This window comes from Cherax quadricarinatus, chromosome 96, assembly GCF_038502225.1.
Source record: "Cherax quadricarinatus isolate ZL_2023a chromosome 96, ASM3850222v1, whole genome shotgun sequence".
Lineage (NCBI taxonomy): Eukaryota > Metazoa > Arthropoda > Malacostraca > Decapoda > Parastacidae > Cherax > Cherax quadricarinatus.
Window position 1 is genome coordinate 6,905,470 of NC_091387.1, and position 22,506 is coordinate 6,927,975.

Genomic DNA, 22,506 nt, shown 5'->3' on the forward strand with positions numbered 1-22,506 from the left:
AACACTCGCTACCCTGGGTTATCCTGGGTGGCTAACACTCCCTACCCTGGGTTATCCTGGGTGGCTAACACTCCCTACCCTGGGTTATCCTGGGTGGCTAACACTCTCTACCCTGGGTTATCCTGGGTGGCTAACCCTCCCTACCCTGGGTTATCCTGGGTGGCTAACACTCCCTACCCTTGGTTATCATGGGTGACTAACTCCCCCTACCCTGGGTTATCCTGGGTGGCTAACACTCCCTACCCTGGGTTATCCTGGGTGGCTAACACTCTCTACCCTGGGTTATCCTGGGTGGCTAACCCTCCCTACCCTGGGTTATCCTGGGTGGCTAACACTCCCTACCCTGGGTTATCCTCGGGAGGTAACACAACCCTGAGTTAACTGAACGAGTCTTATCTTACGTTACTTTTTCACTTTGTTGTTTTTCCAGTACATCCAAAACCTCGTCACACCGGTCCAACAATTACCAGAGGCAGGAGCGACTTGCTCTAAACCCACGGCGCCCTCGGTTGTGCAGTTGTTGTGAATCCCTGTGATCGGCGGTCTTCTTAGAATACTTTCAAATACAGTGGACCCCAGCCTTACGATCAGCTCCCAACTCGACCAATTATGTAAGTGTATTTTTGTAAGTGCTTTTGTAGGTGTATTTTTGGGGGTCTGAAACGGACTAATCTAATTCACAATATCTCTTATGGGAACAAATTCGGTCTATAACGGCACCCAAACAGGCTTCTGGATTGAAATAATATCGTTAGGCGGGGGTCCACTGTACTTTGATTATGCTGGATATTAGAGCTGGATATTAGAGTTGGATATTATGTTTATGCTTTTTTCAATTACTTTACTGCCATTTTTGTGGAGTGGTTACTAGTGTTTCTTTAGTGATTGTGAGATGACTCCAGTGTCCAGATTTCTCCTCCATAGAATATTTAGACACATGATAGCGGTGTCTTTAAATGTTTGAGGAATGTGGAGTACCGTTAGTCTGTACCTGGCGCAGGATGCTTAGGCATACCATCAGTGTTTAGGTTAGGTAAGGTCTGTCAGGTTAGGTTAGATAAAATTTGTCAGCAAACAGGACAAGTGTTTCCTGACGTGGGTCTTAGTTATATGATGACCGAAAACTGGAGCTTTTGGTTGCAGCGCTGTATAGCCCTTGTGGCTTAGCGCTTCTTTTTGATTATAATAATAATAATGGAGCTTTAGGTCATCTGACTGAGGCCTTCCACTGGCTTACCACTCCACCACTTTACAAGTTATAGTTATTATTATAACCATTAAAATCTTTGCTACTATCACTGGGGTTAGGGTTATGTCAAATTATTCGACTTTTATCGGGGTTATCAATCTCATCCATGAAAAACTCATCTGAATTATCAATCTTTGGATTGATTAATACGTTATTGAACACAGTCATACTGTGACTTTAGTATTTTGCTCATTTCTTTGTTGCCGCCAGAGTAGGTTCCATCTCCTTTACCCAAGGGCCTGATACTCGATGTGTATTTTCCCTGGATTTTGCATGAGAAAATTAAAGTATGTATTTTGGATTTCTTTAATTTTAATTTATGACATTTTGATCTCTGTTTCTTATGGATATTCTGTGATTTATTTAGGTTTAGCTCAGTGTTTCCGCCTCTGACCCGAGGCAAGTTTCACTCGGAATATCTCCAGACTTTGTGATTTCATATACGTATTTGCTGGTACAGGAGAACCCGTATCCATGGATTTGGTATCCACTGTTTCAGTTATCCACGGTTTACCATGGCCTGAAAGCAATCCTTAATTTTGTCTAATAATGACCCCAGAGCACAAAAGTAGTGATGGTGGCAGTTCCTCAAAGCCTAAGAGATACCATGAAGTGCTTCCCATCAATGAAACTGTTAATTCTAGACTTATTTTGCTTAATTTATCAATTAGACTATCATAGGTACATGTGTTAATAAAAAATAACTTATATATAGGGTTCACTACTGTTCATGGTTTCGGGTATCTTCAGTAAGTCTAGGAACACATCCCCTGTGGATACGTGGGGACTACTATACAGGAATTGCTTCTTTTGTTTTAACTTGCATTTTCCCTATTATTTAGAATTAGTGTGTATCTGGGGCATACAGTAAACTTTCAATATATTGGAATTTTAAAATAATGCACAAAATCCATTGGGTAAATTGCGTAACTTTATTTTCAATGTTTACTGCAGTATACAGTGGACTCCCGGCTTACGATATTATTTCATTCCAGAATTATGTTCAGGTGCCATTACTGAACGAATTTGTTCCCATAAGGAATATGGTGAATTAGCTTAGTCCATTTCAGACCCCCAAACATACACGTACAAATGGACTTACATAAATACACTTACATACTTGGTCGCACTGGGAGCTGATTGTAAAGCGAGGGTCCACTGTATATGTAAATTGTACTTACCACCTCCAGGACTCAAATACCTGCACAATGAAGGAGGTTGTGGACATTTGCAGTTTTGTGCCTCTCTGGCAAGACAGTAATGGAGTGAATGTCAGTGAAGATGTTTCTTATTTTTGGGTCACCTGACTTAATGGGAGACGGCGGGTTTACAAAAAAAAAATAAAGAATGTAAATTGTACAGTTTGTACAGTGCTATGTGTGGAGTCTGCCTCCATCATTTCTTTGCTAAGGCCATTCCATTCTGACCATACTGAGACTGAAGAAATACTTCCTGGCATTCCTTTAACTTGTCTGTCTTTAGCTTCCAACTGTACCAGTTTCCTGCTGCTGAAACAGCTTGTCTTTGTCTGATGTATCAATTCTACTGAGTATTTTGTCTTCCCTGGTCCTGTTCTCCAGGATTGTTAGATTGAAATTCCCAGAACTAGTCTTGTTGCATTTTTCAGTTTCTTAACATGCTTCCTCAGGTATGGGTTCCATACTGGTGCTTTGTACTCCAAGGTGGGCCTGACATATGCTGTATAAAGCACCCAGAATGACTCTTTGTTGAGATTCCTCAAGGCCACTTTCAGATTTGCCAGGTAAGCATTGGCTGTAGAGGTTACTCAGTTGATGTCAGCCTCTGGTAATATGGTAGGCACTATGTATACTCCCAGGCCTTTGAATGAGGTCCACAGCCTCTGTTCCTCGAGCCTATGCTGTGTCTGGTCTTCTGGCCCCTTCCCCAGTCTTTATAACCTTGCATTTGCAGGGGTTGAATTCAAGCAGCCATATATATATGACTAACCCTGTAGTTTGTCCAGATCTATTTGCAGCCTTTCCCTGTCCTTATCTATTTGTGTATGTGCATGTGTGTGTGTGTGTACCCACCTATATGTGTGTGTGTATGAAGGTAGAAAGGTAATGTACTAGTGTAGTGTCACCAACATCACTTTTTCACTTTGTCTTCCAGTAACGTTTCTTCAAATGTTTCAACAAAAAAAAGGAACCTGGAGGCAGTGATATCATGTTTCAAAACAGTATGTGTGTGTAATCACCTGTTTGTGGTTGCAGGGGTTGAGTCATAGCTCCTGGCCCTGCCTCTTCACTGGTTGCTACTAGGTCCTCTCTCTCCCTGCTCCATGAGCTTTATCATACCTTGTCTTAAAACTATGTATGATTCCTGCCTCCACTATGTCACTTGCCAGACTATTCCACTTCCTGACAACTCTATGACTAAAGAAATACTTCCTAACATCCCTTTGACTCATCCGGGTCTTCAGCTTCCAATTGTGACCCCTTGTTTCTGTGGCTCATCTCTGAAACATCCTGTTTCTGTCCACCTTGTCAATTCCTCGCAGTATTTCATGTCGTTATCATGTCTTCCCTAACCCTTCTGTCCTCCAGTGTCATTAGGCTGATTTCCCTTAACCTTTCTTCGTAGGACATTCCCCTTAGCTCTGGAACTTGTTGCAAACCTTTGTACTTTCTCTAATTCCTTGACGTGCTTGACCAGATGTGGGTTCCAAACTGATGCTGCATACTCCAGTATGGGCCTGATGTACACAATGTGCAGTGTCTTGGCCGATTCCTTACTGAGGTACCGGAACGCTATTCTCAGGTTTGCCAGGCGCCCATATGCTGCAGCAGTTATCTGGTTGATGTGCGCCTCAGGAGATGTGCTCAGTATTATATTCACCCCCAGATCTTTTTCTTTGAGTGAAGTTTGCAGTCTTTGGCCACCTAGATTATACTGTGTTTGCGGTCTTCTTTGCCCTTCCCTGATCTTCATGACTTTGCATTTGGCAGGGTTAATTTCGAGGAGCCAGTTGCTGGACCAGGTGTCCAGGTCTCTTTGAAGTCCTGCCTGATCCTCATCTGACTTATTTCTCCTCATTAGCTTCACATCATCTGCAAACAGGGACACTTCTGAGTCTATCCCTACTGCCATGTCATTCACATATACCAAAAATAGCACTGGTCCTAGGACTGACTGTTGTTTTTTGCTTGTTTGTAAGTCCTGAATGCTATACAGATACACCTTGCCACAATGATTATTTTTTTTGTCTTCTGTGGCAATCACAGTTTTGTTTAATGCAAAAATTTTTACATTTTTTCCTCTTTTTTTTCTGAGTATTTCCTCAGCTTCCACTGTTTTGTATTTCTGTGGCATCTCTTCGCAGCCTTCTGTTGATGCATCATGATTTCTGTCTTACCTTTACTATTATCTAATTTTCAGACTTTTTATATATTTCTGGCAAGTTCTCCAGGAAATACTTTTTTGTAAGCACTGCATGGTTCACCTGCAGTTCACCTTCTTCTTTCACCTTAAACATTCACCTTCCACCTTCATTTGTATTTCACCTTAAACATCCACCTAAAGTACAACTTAAAAAAATTAAATTAGGATAAGTTATAACCACCAGAAAATTTAAACACTTTTATTATGTTACACATTAGATGGTAAGATGCAAGGATCTCATGACCCTAGGCACTATATCATTTGCGACGGATTAACTGGAGTGGGCTCGCAAGAAGAAGGTGGTAGGGGAGTGGAGAAAGAGGGAGAGTAAATCAATTTCGTTGAGCCGTGCTCGTTAATGCTCTCTCAAGTGGCCAACTGTTGTTTGATACGAATAAAATTAAATATTCCAAGTTACGTTAAAAATCCGTGGGTTTTGTGCTTTCTCGTGAACGTATGAAAAATATTTGTGGTTCTCTTGCAATAATACAGTTCTCCCTTTCTCCAGTCGACCTTCTTTGTACTAAGCTACATTACAGTGGCAGACAATACAACTGTACATCATGATATGTTTAATATGACTATCATATGAACAAAACTATCAGCACCAATATGTTAAAAAAAAATTGAAAGCAAATTAACTGTTAATCATTTACATCTATGGTAAATATATTAAAGGGTAAACAGTGGAATCTAAAAACATTCCAATTTATACTCTTTAAAAAAATGATTTTCAAAGAAAACATATTCAATAAAAATTATATATATTAACTTTAATTGCAAATTCTTATAATGTGAATTATCCTTACATAAACAATTTAATTTGATTTAAAGCATTATGATGACATTAAAAAAGCCATTCCTGATACTTACAGGGAATACTTTTTCCAGTATTAAGGCAGAGGTCCCAATTATATATACCTGGGCTGGGTATTTCTGGATGGACACTTCAAGGCACCATAAGTCCCAAGACCATTACCAACTGGGTTATCTATCTTTAATGCATAAAAAAAAAGCATTTGAGTGTAAGCAACATAAAGCCTGACAGAACTTCTAGTTACTGCACCAGTATATATGTTGATATATATGTAATATGCAAGTTAAACATTCATCTACACAAAATATAACCCTCTGAGACAACACTGATTGTGTCTAGATATTAACTAGGCAAGTTTTGACTAAATCTACATTATAACTTCTAAAGTAGTAAATGCGTATACTATCTTTTCAACTCTCTTCTACGTGGTAGCTTTTATTGGAGCTGGTCATGTGCATTGTGCGTTCAATCTGTTGTGTGGAGCTTGAGAGGACCTGCTTGGACTCTGTGATTGTTCTGCTGGATCTGTTTAAGACATTGGAAGATGTGGTGACTGAGGTTCCATCCTTCTGGAACGTTCGCAGTGCTTCCTTAAAAGTTGGTCCATCGTCGAACTCCGCACCACCGTCGCTTACTCTCGACTGATTCAACGAAGTGTTAGCCGATGCTGTTCTTCCATTTGCCTGGTTTGGTGACTGTTTAATAGTATGGGTGATCTGAGAGGAAGTCAGGTGGGAATGATTAGGAGTGGTGTTGAATGTTGTTGTATATGACTGATTCAGAACCTGGGTGCGTGGGGGTTCTGGCTTGTAGTTCACCTTAATAGCACGGGTAGAAGTGATTACTCCTGATTTTTCATATGACGAGTCATACCTGAAAAAATAAGTTACTCGATTTAATTTATATCAAAGAATATGGCAGATCATATGGACACAGTCATGTATACAGTATCAAATTAAGGTTTTGAAAACTTATTATGAGTTTTGTGTAAATCAGCAGGAGAGTCAAGAGTTCCACTACACACTAAATCTTTGACCTTAAATCAATGACAAACACCCATTCTAGGGAATGATTACTAACCCTTAAACTGTCCAAATGTAGATCTACGTTCATGTGCGTAGCACTCCGAACGTAGATCTATGTTATTTTTTTACATGCTTACAAATGGAGAAAATAGATCGGAGAGCTACAAACATAAACGTAGATCTACGCTTGGACAGTTTAAGGGTTAAAATTAAAAAAAATAAATGTTAAGCCCTCTTGGGTCATACAGAACTACAGTGGTGTATTACAAGTTATCCGGAAATACAACTCTCCACATCTCATCATGCTTCATATGAAACAATGGTTAACCTGTAAACGGTCCAAACGTATATATACGTTTTTTCAACATTTGGAAGTATGTAAAATAAGTAGATCTTCTTTTTGTTTTTCTACATTTGAAAATGTGTAAAAAAACTTTGATCTACTTTTTTTTTTGTTATATTTGAAAATATGTAAAAAAAACTTAGATCTACTTTTGTAGCAGTACGCATGTGAACGTAGATCTGCTTGGACCGTTTACGAGTTAAGCCAAAAAGTTTCTAACAAGCACAAAAAGTCTTTTTTTGTAAAGTAAAAGGACACAAGTGCAACTAATGTGACATTTATTGTGGCAACGTTTCGCTCTCCAGGAGCTTTATCAAGCCATTACCTAATGGCTTGATAAAGCTCCTGGAGAGCGAAACGTTGCCACAATAAATGTCACATTAGTTGCACTTGTGTCCTTTTACTTTACATATTGTCGGTAATTCTACCAACTTTATTACAAGTCTTTTTTTGCTAGATCATCTGACGCTGACACATTCAGGTTAACAAACACTCAGTCACTCATTCTGCTTCATCATCTGCCAGTCTGTCAAAGAGTATTTTATTTTTTCAGTATTGTTTCAAAGGGTAACCAAAGAAGGCTTGTATCATCATGATGTTTTGTCACATTTAGAATACTGAAACTAGTGAACCAAAGTTTAGATATCCCATCCAGTGTAGGTGACCTGTCAGGCAAAGTTGGATGTGGCCTGAACCATGAAGTCACATCCTGGTAATTTGTGTTTTTCAAGTTTAAGAATAGTTTTAGTGGCGAGTTTAGCTAGATTATTTTAGTATTAGCCATTATTTATGTGACTGTATTACAGGCAAGTAAAGCCACTGATTCAAGACATAACTTATTCTTTCTCTGTTGTTTTCAAGGCACGGGAAATAAGCTTATTGGAAGGTCATGAGATGTGCATGTGTTTGTGTACCCTGCACACATTCCATGTGCCATACATTTACTGGTACATGCATTCTTGTAGCTGGGTAACCAGTTCCCTCAGTGTTTTTCCTATGTACACATGATCACATCCAGCACATGGTATATTATAAACGTCTGCTCCAACTGTTGTTTTTGGTCGCATGGATAGTCCTGGTGATTTCTTTAATATTTTTTTTGTGGTAAGTACCACTGCTTCAGTAGTATCAGCTGTGTGTTGAATACAGGTGATGGAAGTAACTGTCTATCTTAGGGCTAAAATCAGTCTACAATTGGTAGTAGTAGTCTCACTGGGATTTGAAAATAGTTAAGACCTCTAGTCTGTAGAAGATGAAAATGTGTTTAGGAAATTTTAGATTTTCTGTGTGTTCTTGTTTTTCAAGTAGACATTCACTGCTGCAGATCCTGAGATTATTATTATTATAATCAAGGGGGAAGCACTAAACCCAGAGGATTATACAGTGCCTGGGGGGGGAAGGATGTGGAAGGCATTCAGGCTTAATTTGGGAAACTGGAGCACAGATCCAATTCCCTAAATCAAGAGCCCCTCACCAACATCAAGGAACCTTTCTTGAGGGGACAGATCCTGAGAACACAGAAACTGTATTCTTGTTCTTCAAGTAGACATTCACTGCTGCAGATCTTGAGAACACAGAAACCTATTATTACCCTTCTCTTTTTTCTAAGATCATGAGGAGACTAGTGGATTAAGTCATGTAGACTTTGTACAAGAATAATGACACCGTCAAGTACAAGATCTACAGACACAACAAATAACAATGATCTAATCCACTGCTTCTCTCATCATAACCTCAGAACAGAGTGAAGGGTAATACTAGTTATTTTTCTATATGCTCTCCGGATTTGTAGAACTGAACACAGGATTTGTAGTACTGAACACAGGATTTGTAGGACTGAACACAGGATTTGTAGTACTGAATACAGGATTTGTAGTACTGAATACAGGATTTGTAGGACTGAACACAGGATTTGTAGTACTGAATACAGGATTTGTAGTACTGAATACAGGATTTGTAGTACTGAATACAGGATTTGTAGTACTGAATACAGGATTTGTAGTACTGAATACAGGATTTGTAGGACTGAACACAGGATTTGTAGAACTGAACACAGGATTTGTAGAACTGAACACAGGATTTGTAGAACTGAACACAGGATTTGTAGAACTGAACACAGGATTTGTAGAACTGAACACAGGATTTGTAGAACTGAACACAGGATTTGTAGGACTGAACACAGGATTTGTAGTACTGAATACAGGATTTGTAGAACTGAACACAGGATTTGTAGAACTGAACACAGGATTTGTAGAACTGAACACAGGATTTGTAGAACTGAACACAGGATTTGTAGAACAGAACACAGGATTTGTAGAACTGAACACAGGATTTGTAGGACTGAATACAGGATTTGTAGGACTGAACACAGGATTTGTAGGACTGAATACAGGATTTGTAGGACTGAACACAGGATTTGTAGGACTGAACACAGGATTTGTAGGACTGAATACAGGATTTGTAGGACTGAACACAGGATTTGTAGGACTGAACACAGGATTTGTAGAACTGAACACAGGATTTGTAGAACTGAACACAGGATTTGTAGGACTGAACACAGGATTTATAGAACTGAACACAGGATTTGTAGTACTGAACACAGGATTTGTAGGACTGAACACAGGATTTGTAGAACTGAACACAGGATTTGTAGGACTGAACACAGGATTTGTAGAACTGAACACAGGATTTGTAGAACTGAACACAGGATTTGTAGAACTGAACACAGGATTTGTAGAACTGAACACAGGATTTGTAGGACTGAACACAGGATTTGTAGGACTGAACACAGGATTTGTAGAACTGAACACAGGATTTGTAGGACTGAACACAGGATTTGTAGGACTGAACACAAGATTTGTAGAACTGAACACAGGATTTGTAGAACTGAACACAGGATTTGTAGGACTGAACACAGGATTTGTAGAACTGAACACAGGATTTGTAGAACTGAACACAGGATTTGTAGAACTGAACACAGGATTTGTAGAACTGAACACAGGATTTGTAGGACTGAATACAGGATTTGTAGGACTGAACACAGGATTTGTAGGACTGAATACAGGATTTGTAGGACTGAACACAGGATTTGTAGGACTGAACACAGGATTTGTAGGACTGAATACAGGATTTGTAGGACTGAACACAGGATTTGTAGGACTGAACACAGGATTTGTAGAACTGAACACAGGATTTGTAGAACTGAACACAGGATTTGTAGGACTGAACACAGGATTTATAGAACTGAACACAGGATTTGTAGTACTGAACACAGGATTTGTAGGACTGAACACAGGATTTGTAGAACTGAACACAGGATTTGTAGGACTGAACACAGGATTTGTAGAACTGAACACAGGATTTGTAGAACTGAACACAGGATTTGTAGAACTGAACACAGGATTTGTAGAACTGAACACAGGATTTGTAGGACTGAACACAGGATTTGTAGGACTGAACACAGGATTTGTAGAACTGAACACAGGATTTGTAGGACTGAACACAGGATTTGTAGGACTGAACACAAGATTTGTAGAACTGAACACAGGATTTGTAGAACTGAACACAGGATTTGTAGGACTGAACACAGGATTTGTAGAACTGAACACAGGATTTGTAGTACTGAACACAGGATTTGTAGTACTGAACACAGGATTTGTAGAACTGAACACAGGATTTGTAGGACTGAACACAGGATTTGTAGAACTGAACACAGGATTTGTAGAACTGAACACAGGATTTGTAGAACTGAACACAGGATTTGTAGAACTGAACACAATATTTGTAGAACTGAACACAGGATTTGTAGTACTGAACACAGGATTTGTAGAACTGAACACAGGATTTGTAGAACTGAACACAGGATTTGTAGAACTGAACACAGGATTTGTAGAACTAAACACAGGATTTGTAGTACTGAACACAGGATTTGTAGAACTGAACACAGGATTTGTAGTACTGAACACAGGATTTGTAGAACTGAACACAGGATTTGTAGTACTGAACACCTACTTGAAGAACACGAATATACAGGAAAAAACTTTTCGTGAGTCAACGTTTTTTGAATTAAAATTTCTTAAAATATGTTTTGTTTTGATCGTGGAAAGTGCTAAACTCACAGGGGTTGTATTACACTTGGGAAGTTTTCTAGTTATTATCACCTTCCTTAGTTCAAAGTTCACTTCAAGAGCCCCTCACTAGTATCAAGGTCCCTCTCTGGAAGGGTTCATAATGCATCAACTTTCAAGACTGAAGCCCTTAACATATTTTTAAATTTCAGGCTGAATCTACCTACAGAACAGGAACTTCCATCACCCATATTCAACATACAGCTGATATGGTGTAGCTGTATTTAACACAAAAATGAAGAAATCACAAGGACTCCCTTCCCCAGTAAGAACAGTCATGGTAGAGGTATACAGGACATCATGTGTGGAACACAGGGCTGCATTAAGGAATGGGCTTTAGGGGCTGCAGCCCAGGGGCCTCTGCCAACTGGAGAGCCTCCAAAGATTAAGTGAAAAGTGTTGACAGTTACTGCTCTAAGTTTATAATATAGTTACTATTGTTCTTTCAACAAACTGGTCATATCCCACTGAGGCAGGGTGTCCCCAAAAAAAAAAAAAATTCTATTGTCAACTTTAGTAATGTATACAGGAGAAGGGGTTACTAGTCCTGGTTTTTAGTCACCTCGTACGACACTCATGGCTTACAAAGGAAGAATTCTGTTCCACTTCACAATGGATATAAGAGGAAATAAACAGTATCTGTAGCCCAGGGGCCTCATAGTACCCGTAGCCCAGGGGTCTCACAGTACCTGTAGCCCAGGGGCATCACAGTACCTGTAGCCCAGGGGTCTCACAGTACCTGTAGCCCAGGGGCCTACAAAATCTTAATCTGGCTCTGATGGAATTCAATCAGGTGTACATAAGAGAAACATTGAGAGATTTGGACACCCAACTACGAAAACACAGGCGTGCCAGTAGAATGGTCAACACACGGAATGCATGTGGTGTAAACAGAAATACATACGCACGTTTCAAACACTTCCAACAAATTCATTTCTTGTACCAGGAAAGCAACAGAGGCTGCTATGAATCTGCGCTTATACTTACCTTTAACACAATCACACAGAATACCAGCAAGTATATTTTGGCTAAAACTTTCACTAAAACTATCATTAACTTGAAAAACAAATTACCAGAAGATGACCTCACCTTGACACTGCCTGACAAGTTACCTCATGTACACCTGACAGCATATATATTAACTTCAGGCTCACCCACCACCCGACTCCACTGCTTCTCGGTATTCTATACACGTTGCTAGTCTTGACAGTGTATACAGTGGACCCCCGCATAACGATTACCTCCAAATGTGACCAATTATGTAAGTGTATTTATGTAAGTGCGTTTGTACGTGTATGTTTGGGGGTCTGAAATGGACTAATCTACTTCACAATATTCCTTATGGGAAAAAATTCGGTCAGTACTGGCACCTGAACATACTACTGGAATGAAAAAAGTTTGTTAACCGGGGGTCCACTGTATTTTATAAAAACCTCATACTGGTGAAATGATGTATTAATACAGGTATTCTTATGCTGTGTGTCTTTTACAATGAGTTGGCTGCGCCATACTTCAATTTTATCTGAAACTGAAATAACAATGTGTATAAAGTACTGAGAAGCAGTGGAGTCGGGTGCTGAGTGAGGTTAAAGTAACAATGAATAAAGTCAACTTAAGTTTCTGTAATGTTTAAGGAACATTTTACATAACAATATCCTCTTTAAGGATAGGAACTTCTCAGAAGAAAAAATGCATTAAATTAGACAGGCATACAGATTATGTTCTTACACAACTCCTGAGAAACAGTATGTATAGTGTAAAATCATTTTATTTTACTTACTTTGAGGAGGAATCGTATCCAGAGAGATCTGTATCAGACAGTCCTGATTCACTGCCATCCTTATATTGGCTGATTTGAAGAATTTTCAGTGTTTCCCGTGCTAAATCTGCTTGTCTCTGTAGTTCGTAGAATCTTGCTCGGGCATCTATAATCTGAGACATGTTAGGAACCTTACGACTTGGTACAACCACTGTGACCTCATCTTCATTTTCAATTGCTTGTTGGGCAGCCCGTACTAAATTGTCAGTGGCACGTTTTACAGCATTGCCAGCTGCTTGGAGGCGCTTTGTCGCACTGGAATCAGGATCTGCCTTCACCTTGCAAGCCACTAACAATTGTGCAGTTGAGCCAGCAACTTGCTTAGCAGCTGAGATCAGTTTTTCCTCGCTAGCCTGTCCTTGAACCAATGCATTGGCAGCCTCACAGAGGGAATGTGTTGCAGCTGCCACAAGACGAGCAGCAGACACTAAGCCCTCTGACCACTGGCCATCATCTGAGGCAGCTGTAGGCCGGCGACGCACACGCCCAGAATCGACGAGCTCTCTCTGTGCTGTGGATGCAGCTTTCACTAATGCTCCGGTTGCAGCAGCAATGGACTTGCAAGCTTCCAAGATAATCTCGTCGAAGTTCATCGACTCGTCAACTTCCTGTAAAATTTAGGTCATTAACAAAATGTAAATGGCTTATGTGAATTATGGGGAATTAAAAATACAAATGAGAATGCATTATAAGTGCTCGTACAACATGTGAAATTTGGTTGAAATACAGCGGTACCTCGAATTTCAAAGAGCTCCCAATTCAAACAATTATGTAAGTGTATTTTTGTAAGTGTTTTTGTAAGTGCTTTTGTAAGTGTATTTTTGTAAGTGCTTTTGTAAGTGTATTTTTTGGGGGTCTAAAACAGACTAATCTAATTTACATTATTCCTTATGGGAACAAATTCATTTAGTAACAGCACTAACAGCCTTCTGGAATGAATTATGACCAAAATTCGGGGTACAACTGTACTTTTATTCTACAGTAAATTATAAAATCAAATAATAGTAATGTTCTATATACTGTACATGCATAAATAGAAATGAAAAAAATATTTATTCCATATTCATCTTTGACAAGAAAGTCGACTGAGGAACATCGTAAACACTGCTTCACTCAGATGCATAAATTCATAAAATCTCTACAAAATAGAATATGGATTATTAATAATTATGATTAAAAATGGTGATAAAAATAACAAACCATCTAACTTGGGCAGTATCGAATATTAAGCAAATTGTGTTTATTGTACATTTGTCTGTAAAAAATAAAGAATATTTTACAAAATAAAAAACTGTGACCTTTCCATTTTTCTACTGCAAGTAATTTTTTGAACACCTACATTGTATTTTATAATATTTACTAGAAAAATGCAAATAAACTTGTACTAATTTCCTCTTTTTAATGCTATGTTAAAGTAATTGGAATATCTCCGTTTCTTGTTTTCTTCGCTGCAAATTCTTCCTTTGGGATCTGTAAAATCTTCTGTTGTTGCGGTTTCATTGTGCTATGATAATATGTTTGATTCTTAGTCGAAGCCAATCAACAACCAAGAATATCAAACATATCTCACAGCACCAATGACAGTCTTCCTCTTCGACGAAATGATGGTGGCTGTGTTGAAAGTCTTAAATATAATGGATATACAGTGGTACCTCGGGATACGAACAGCTCAAAACTCAAACAATTATGTAAGTGTATTTATATAAGTGCTTTTGTAAGTGTATTTTTGGGGGTCTGAAACAGGTTAATCTACTTTACATTATTCCTTATGGGAACAAATTCGTTCGGTATCGGCACTCGAACAGCCTTCTGGAACAAATTAATTTCATATCCCCGAGCTACCACCGTATATTACTTTTGAGGCTGACACTATTAATACTTAACATAGCATTGGTACAGATGAAGAAAAAAAACTGTAGGCTCTTTAAAACTTAATAGTGATTCTAATGTGTGAATTTCTATCATATCTATCTGAATATAAAGGCAAAAGAGAATAAAATAAAGTTTTTTTTTTTTAACCGGTCGTATTCCACCAAGGCAGAGCGACCCCCAAAAAAAAAAAAAAAACTAAAGTTTCTCTTTTTAGATTTAGTAATGTATACAGGATAAGGGGTTACTAGCACCTTGATCCTGGCATTTTAGTCGCCTCTTATGACACGCATGACTTACGAAGGAAGAATTCTGTTCCACTTCCCCGTGGAAAATAAATACAAACATACCATATTTCAGGGTGATTTACAGAAACACAATACAGTGGACCCCCGAGTTTTGGCAGCATCGACTTTCGTGAAATTTGACTTTCGGCAAGTTTTTTCGGCAAAATTTGGCCTCGAGTTTCATGATTAGACTCGTGATTCGGCGACCGTCTGGTACCCATCTGCCCATCACCATGCACACAAAGCCAGTCTCCCATGCCATTCACGCTCAGTGTGCCATTGTTTACCAACACGTGACCATCACCCTGCGGGTTCATACGTAATAATCCATTGTTTTTTGTGATTGCAACTGCTAAATAAGTCACCATGGGCCCAAGGAAAGCTAGTGCAAGCCCTTTGGTAAAGAAAGCGAAGAACACGATCCAGAAGGATTTTGAAGGGTTTGAGGCAGACCCTGACCCTGCCGACCCTCTGCCTGTTGTGGAAGGTGCTGGGGCATTGGGCAAGTCCATGGGGTTGGAGGTGAGTGACCGGGATGTGGAAGAGTTGGTGGAGGACCACAGGGAAGAGCTAACCACTGACGAACTGCAAGAGCTTCAACTGGAACAGCATCAGACCACAGCTGAGGAACTTGCTTCAGAGGAGGAGGAAAAGAGAGTGAAGGAGGTGCCTTCTTCAGTAATTAAGGACATGTGTTCAAAGTGGAATGAGTTGCAAAGTTTTGTTGAAAAGTATCACCCTGACCAAGCTGAAACAAGCCATATTTGCAACATGTTCAGTGACAAAACCTTGTCCCACTTCAGGCAAATCATAAAGAAATGCCAGAAACAGACCTCTCTGGACAGATATTTTGTGCGACAGGGGTCCAGTGACTCTCAAGTTGTTCCCAGTGGCATTAAAAGAAGAAGGGAAGTAACCCCAGAAAAGGACTTGCTACCTGAAGTCCTAATGGAAGGAGATTCTCCTTCCAAACAATAGCGTACACCTTCCTCCTATCCCCTCCTCCTGTCTTCCATCCACCCAGAAGTCTTCAGTAAAGGTAAGTGTAATGTTGTTATTATTTTTTATATGCATGTACTTGATTTCTGATTGTTTTCAGTATGTAAATCTTTATTTAATTTGAAAAAAAAAAATTATTTTAATATTTTTTGGGTGTCTGGAACGGATTAATTTTATTTCCATTATTTCTTATGGGGAAAATGGTTTCGAGTTTCATGAATTTCGACTTTCGGCAGGCTCTCTGGAATGGATTAATCACGAAACTCGGGGGTCCACTGTATTTGACGTTATATCACCATGAACATAAATCTTATGAGAGGCATATATACAGTATGGAGGATGTCCTGGTATATCTAACACATTTTCATTTAATATATCTGAGCACAGTTGTACTTTTGACTATTTTTATTTATTGTCTTTTGCAGGCAAAATCTTGAAGATTTGAATGATGGATCATTACAGCGTGTTAACATAATTTAATATGGGTGAGCAATGTTTTGTGGCTGCCCTGATCCCAGGATTACCTGTTACATTTATTTCTGTAGGGATTCTTGAAGAGTCAATTATATAAGACCTGTCCTAAAACTAGGGTTAGATAAGGTAAGGTTTGTCAAGAAACGGGATGAGTGTTTCCTGATGTGGGTCTTAGTCATATGACCCACAGCTGGAGCTTTTAGTCATCTGACCGAGGCCTTCCACTGGCTTACCCCTCCACCACTGAAGTCATCATTGCTGTTCATCATAATATTACACACAACAAATAGTTATGAATGGTCACTCTGCTTACCTGCACTGGGTGAACCACTCGTAATGGATATTTAAAAAATGTAATTTATAAGAAGTAGGTGTATAATGTATGTAGATTACAAAACACAAAACTCACGTAGATTATGACTTTTACCTACAATCTGTGGTACATGACTCAACCCCCGCCTGCACCATGGTTTGTTGGTATACATCATATCAATTCCACCAAAACTCTCGTTTGTGTATTACTGTGCACGGATATCTGAGAGTCATTTAAACTGTGATGTCTGAGCACTTCTGATAACACAACTACTGAATGAATAATGGGGACTGTGTTTCTTTTCTGCGAGTCCACCTACCTTGATGGGAAACAGCCGGTGTTCAAGAAAAGCACCCGTATGTCCTTGTATTTCAGTGTATACGATATATGACGAGCCTCCATGTAATAAACATTGAAAATATGAAACAAAATCTGCTGGGTCAGTTGATATGGAAAAGAGGGATGGCGTTTGCTGGTTACACAACTGTCAATTACTGTTACAATCATGGTAGAACAATCTCTTCTCTATCCACCACAAATGTCATTACTGGCTGACTTAAGAAATCGTAATGACACGATTGCAAATAAACCATACCCCCGGCCGGGATTGAACCCGGCCGGGGTTGAACCCGTCATGTTGACGGCAGTGAAGGGACTTGAGCTAGAGTTCGTCACGGCCACGCTAGCTGGAGATTCGTCTGTAAAAACTTGCATTTGTGGTCACAGAGGTGCCTGTGCTAACTTTCCTATGGTGTAGAAATATACCTAGTTGGATGAATCTTATTGTGGCTAGCTGGTCTAGTGGCTAACGAGATGGGCTGGAGTTTTGAGACTCTATGACCGCGGGTTCAATCCCGGCCGGGGGTATGGTTTATGGTCATTACTGGCTATCCACTTCCCCCATCAGTTTATTATACAGAAGGTTTACTGTATGTACTTACATTTCAGTGTACACCATGTTATTTTATTAACACATTGGCCATCTCCCACCAAGGCAGGGTGACCCGAAAAAGAAAAACTCACCATCTTTCACTCCATTACTGTCTTGACTGTCTTGCCAGAGGTACGCTTACACTAAAGTTATAAAACTGCAACATTAACACCCCTCCTTCAGAGTGCAGACACTGCACTTCCTATCTCCAGGACTCAAGTCCGGCCTGCCAGTTTCCCTGAATCCCTTCATAAATACTACCCTGCTCACGCTCCAACAGCACGTCAAGTCCTAAAAACCATTTGTCTCCATTCGCTCCTATCTAACACGCTCACACATGCTTGCTGGAAGCCCAAGCCCCTCACACACGACCTGTACCCCGCCTTCCCTCTGCTACAGATTTATGCACTCTCTAAGTCTTTCTATCTCCATCCTCTCTACATATCCGAACCACCTCAACAACCCCTCCTCAACCTTCTATGCACCATATATATATACTTATATTTTAGTGTACAAGAAATATACACAAACATACACACACACAGTATACCTTCTATATAACAGACTAATGGAAAAAGGGGAACTGGTGGCCAGTAATGGCAATTGTGGTGGCTAGAGAAAGCTGTTTTGCCATAATTATAACAATGAATAATTACATGACCCAAGGGCTTTGACTACTGTGTCTGCCTCTATTGACTCATCAAATTTTGTTGCATATTTCCAAAGTCCTGCACTGCATACTAGTGGCTTTCTTTTGTACCTAACAGTATTTTAATACATTTCAGCTACATTATCTGTATACTGCACAAAGGATATAAAGAATTTGAATTGGCATATACAGTCGGCATCATAGATATCTTTCATGCACATAAACAAATCACAAAGAAAATGAGACTACTCATCACAACATATTGTTGTAAACAGTATAAAACTGCCATCTTGTGTGTGTTTATTAATATTTTTTGTAGGCCGTAGACAAGGATGTGTGATGTCACCATGGCTGTTCAATTTATTTATAGATGGGGTTGTAAGAGAAGTGAATACGAGGGTGTTGGCAAGAAGTGTGGGGTTAGAAGATAAAGAATCACACACAAAGTGGGAGTTGTCACAGTTGCTCTTTGCTGATGACACTGTGCTTTTGGGAGATTCTGAAGAGAAGTTGCAGAGGTTGGTGGATGAATTTGGTAGAGTATGTAAAAGAAGAAAATTAAAAGTGAATATAGGAAAGAGTAAGGTTATGAGGATAACAAAAAAATTAGGTAATGAAAGACTCTCTATCAAACTGGAGGGGAAGAGCATGGAGGAGGTGAATGTATTCAGATATTTAGGAGTGGATGTTTCAGCAGATGGGTCTATGAAAGATGAGGTGAATCATAGAATTGACGAGGGAAAAAAGGCGAGTGGTCCACTGAGGAATCTGTCCATGGTAGCAAAGAGGGGAATGTATAAGAGTAGAGTTATACGAATGCTTTTATATGGGTGTGAAGCATGGGTGATGAATGTTGCAGCGAGGAGAAGGCTGGAGGCAGTGGAGATGTCATGTCTGAGGGCAATGTGTGGTGTGAATATAATGCAAAGAATTTGTAGTTTGGAAATTAGGAGGAGGTGCGGGATTACCAAAACTATTATCTAGAGGGCTGAGGAGGGGTTGTTGAGGTGGTTCGGACATGCAGAGAGGATAGAACAAAATAGAATGACTTCGAGAGTGTATAAATCTGCAGTGGAGGGAAGGCAGGGTAGAGATCGGCCTAGAAAAGGTTGGAGGGAGGGGGATAAAGGAGGTTTTGTGTGCAAGGAGTTGGACTTCCAGCAGGCATGTGTGAGCGTATTAGATAGAAGTGAAAGGAGACAAGTGCTTTTTAGGACTTGACCAGGTGTTGGAGTGTGAGCAGGGTAATATTTATGAAGTGATTTAGGGAAACCAGCAGGCCAGAGATGGGAAGTACAGTACCTGCACTCTGAAGGAGGGGTGCTAATGTTGCAGTTTTATAAATGTAGTGTAAGTGTGTCTCTGGCAAGACAGTGATGGAGTGAATGATGATGAAAGTTTTTCTTTTTCGGGCCACCCTGCCTTGGTGCGAAACGGTTGATGTGTTAATATAAAAAAATAACATTGAAATGTGTTTGTGTTGCTCAGTTAAACTCATATTTCGTAGGATTGTCATTCCCCTTGATCCCCTCCTTAACCTTCTGAGGGTCTGTGCCACAGTTCTATGGCTCTGAAGCCAGGGTCAGTGCCGTTGTACTACTATGTCACGAGCTCAGCTCACTCGGATAAGCTGTGAGCAGTAAATTTGGGCCTAGATATGAGAGAATGCATCTATGTGGTAAGTGTGCACCATATAAAATAAATCCTGCAGCACGCAGTGCATGATGAGAAAAAAACTTTGATTGTTTTTGGATTAAAACAGTGACTTTGCAGTGTTTTTGTATGGTTTCATTTGATATACATATTACTTAAATAGATTTTAGTACTGAAAATAGCTAAAAACTTAGCTCAAAGCGGAAATATTTGATTTTTGCCGATGTTCAAGGGTGAACAAATCACATTATGCATCGAATACACATCAGCTGGTGAGTCTAATGTGCGTTTATAAATGCACTGATATTATTTATACAATTATTACAATACTGCATAAGAGTAAATCTTCTATTTTTGGTGTGAATAAAAATTCTTTATGTGAAGAAAAAATAAAAATGGAATTCATCTGTAAAACCTGGAAATGTAACTAATAAACAAAGAAAATGTTATTTTAGTGCCAGGAATGTCTGCACTGTTTATTATTTTTTTTTTATTATTATCACACTGGCCGTTTCCCACCAAGGCAGGGTGGCCCGAAAAAGAAAAACTTTCACCATCATTCACTCCATCACTGTCTTGCCAGAAGGGTGCTTTACACTACAGTTTTTAAACTGCAACATTAACACCCCTCCTTCAGAGTGCAGGCACTGTACTTCCCATCTACAGGACTCAAGTCCGGCCTGCCGGTTTCCCTGAATCCCTTCATAAATGTTACTTTGCTCACACTCCAACAGCACGTCAAGCACCAAAAACCATTTGTCTCCATTCACTCCTATCAAACACGCTCACGCATGCCTGCTGGAAGTCCAAGCCCCTCACACACAAAACCTCCTTTACCCCCTCCCTCCAACCTTTCCTAGGCCGACCCCTACCCCGCCTTCCTTCCACTACAGACTGATGCACTCTTGAAGTCATTCTGTTTCGCTCCATTCTCTCTACATGTCCGAACCACCTCAGCCCTCTGGACAACAGTTTTGGTAATCCCGCACCTCCTCCTAACTTCCAAACTACGAATTCTCTGCATTATATTCACACCACACATTGCCCTCAGACATGACATCTCCACTGCCTCCAGCCTTCTCCTCGCTGCAACATTCATCACCCATGCTTCACACCCAAATAAGAGCGTTGGTAAAACTATACTCTCATACATTCCCCTCTTTGCCTCCAAGGACAAAGTTCTTTGTCTCCACAGACTCATAAGTGCACTGCTCACCCTTTTCCCCTCATCAATTCTATGATTCACCTCATCTTTCATAGACCCATCTGCTGACACGTCCACTCCCAAATATCTGAATACATTCACCTCCTCCATACTCTCTCCCTCCAATCTGATATCCAATCTTTCATCACCTAAACTTTTTGTTATCCTCATAACCTTACTCTTTCCTGTATTCACTTTTAATTTTCTTCTTTTGCACACCCTACCAAATTCATCAACCAATCTCTGCAGCTTCTCTTCAGAATCTCCCAAGAGCACAGTGTCATCAGCAAAGAGCAACTGTGACAACTCCCACTTTATGTGTGATTCTTTATCTTTTAACTCCACGCCTCTTGCCAAGACCCTCACATTTACTTCTCTTACAACCCCATCTATAAATACATTAAACAACCATGGTGACATCACACATCCTTGTCTAAGGCCTACTTTTACTGGGAAATAATTTCCCTCTCTCCTACATACTCTAACTTGAGCCTCACTATCCTCGTAAAAACTCTTCACTGCTTTCAGTAACCTACCCCCTACATCATACACCTGCAACATCTGCCACATTGCCCCCCTATCCACCCTGTCATACGCCTTTTCCAAATCCATAAATGCCACAAAGACCTCTTTAGCCTTATCTAAATACTGTTCACTTATATGTTTCACTGTAAACACCTGGTCCACACACCCCCTACCTTTTCTAAAGCCTCCTTGTTCATCTGCTATCATATTCTCCATTTATCTCTGTTTATTCTGGACCCTATTTTGAAACTGGAATATTTTGAGCTTTGTGTGAAATTGGCCAAATTACCAATTTCTGATCACTTTATTAGGTAGTTTTAATAGCTGACTGGGTGATTTCTTGTGCTCAATAGATAAAATGGAACACATACTAGTGAAATAGCTAAGAATTTGGTGTAATGGAACAATGTAATTGGTCGAAAATAGGACTCAGAGTGGGCAAAATCGCCAATGCATAAATATCACTGACACAGCAAAATTCGCAAGCATAATTTCATCGATTTTTGATCAAATTCATACTACTTGTTTTATTACATTCAGAAAAAGATTCTCTACCATTTCATAAGAAAAATAATAATTTTTTTTTTTAAATTCTTGGACCTTATGAGGAACTTTCATATCTGGACCCTCAAAGGGTTAACCCTTAAATGGTCCAAACGTATATATACGTTTTTTCAACATTTGGATGTAAAAAATGTAGATCTTCTTTTTGTTTTACATGTGAAAATTTGTAAAAAAAACTTTTATCTACATTTTTTTTTGTTATTTTTGAAAATACGTAAAAAAAAAAACGTAGATCTACTTTTGGAGCACTACGGAT

At 39.6% G+C, this 22,506-nt stretch overlaps 1 protein-coding gene across 2 annotated transcripts in view; it reads right to left on the bottom strand.

Annotated features, from left to right (window-relative positions):
* Positions 1-4,835: 4,835 nt before the first annotated feature.
* rhea (Talin_middle and talin-RS domain-containing protein rhea) overlaps positions 4,836-22,506 on the bottom strand; it is a 351,846-nt gene continuing 334,175 nt past the window's right edge. Inside the window, exons 30-31 of one of the 2 annotated variants that reach the window (XM_070105058.1) lie at positions 12,744-13,390; positions 4,836-6,341 (exon numbers count right to left, since the gene is read on the bottom strand). In XM_070105058.1, the coding sequence (XP_069961159.1) occupies positions 5,879-6,341; positions 12,744-13,390 (1,110 nt within the window). In that variant the 3' untranslated portion in view covers positions 4,836-5,878. The remainder of the gene's footprint in view (positions 6,342-12,743; positions 13,391-22,506) is intronic. The other variant, XM_070105057.1, reaches the window with a different exon arrangement.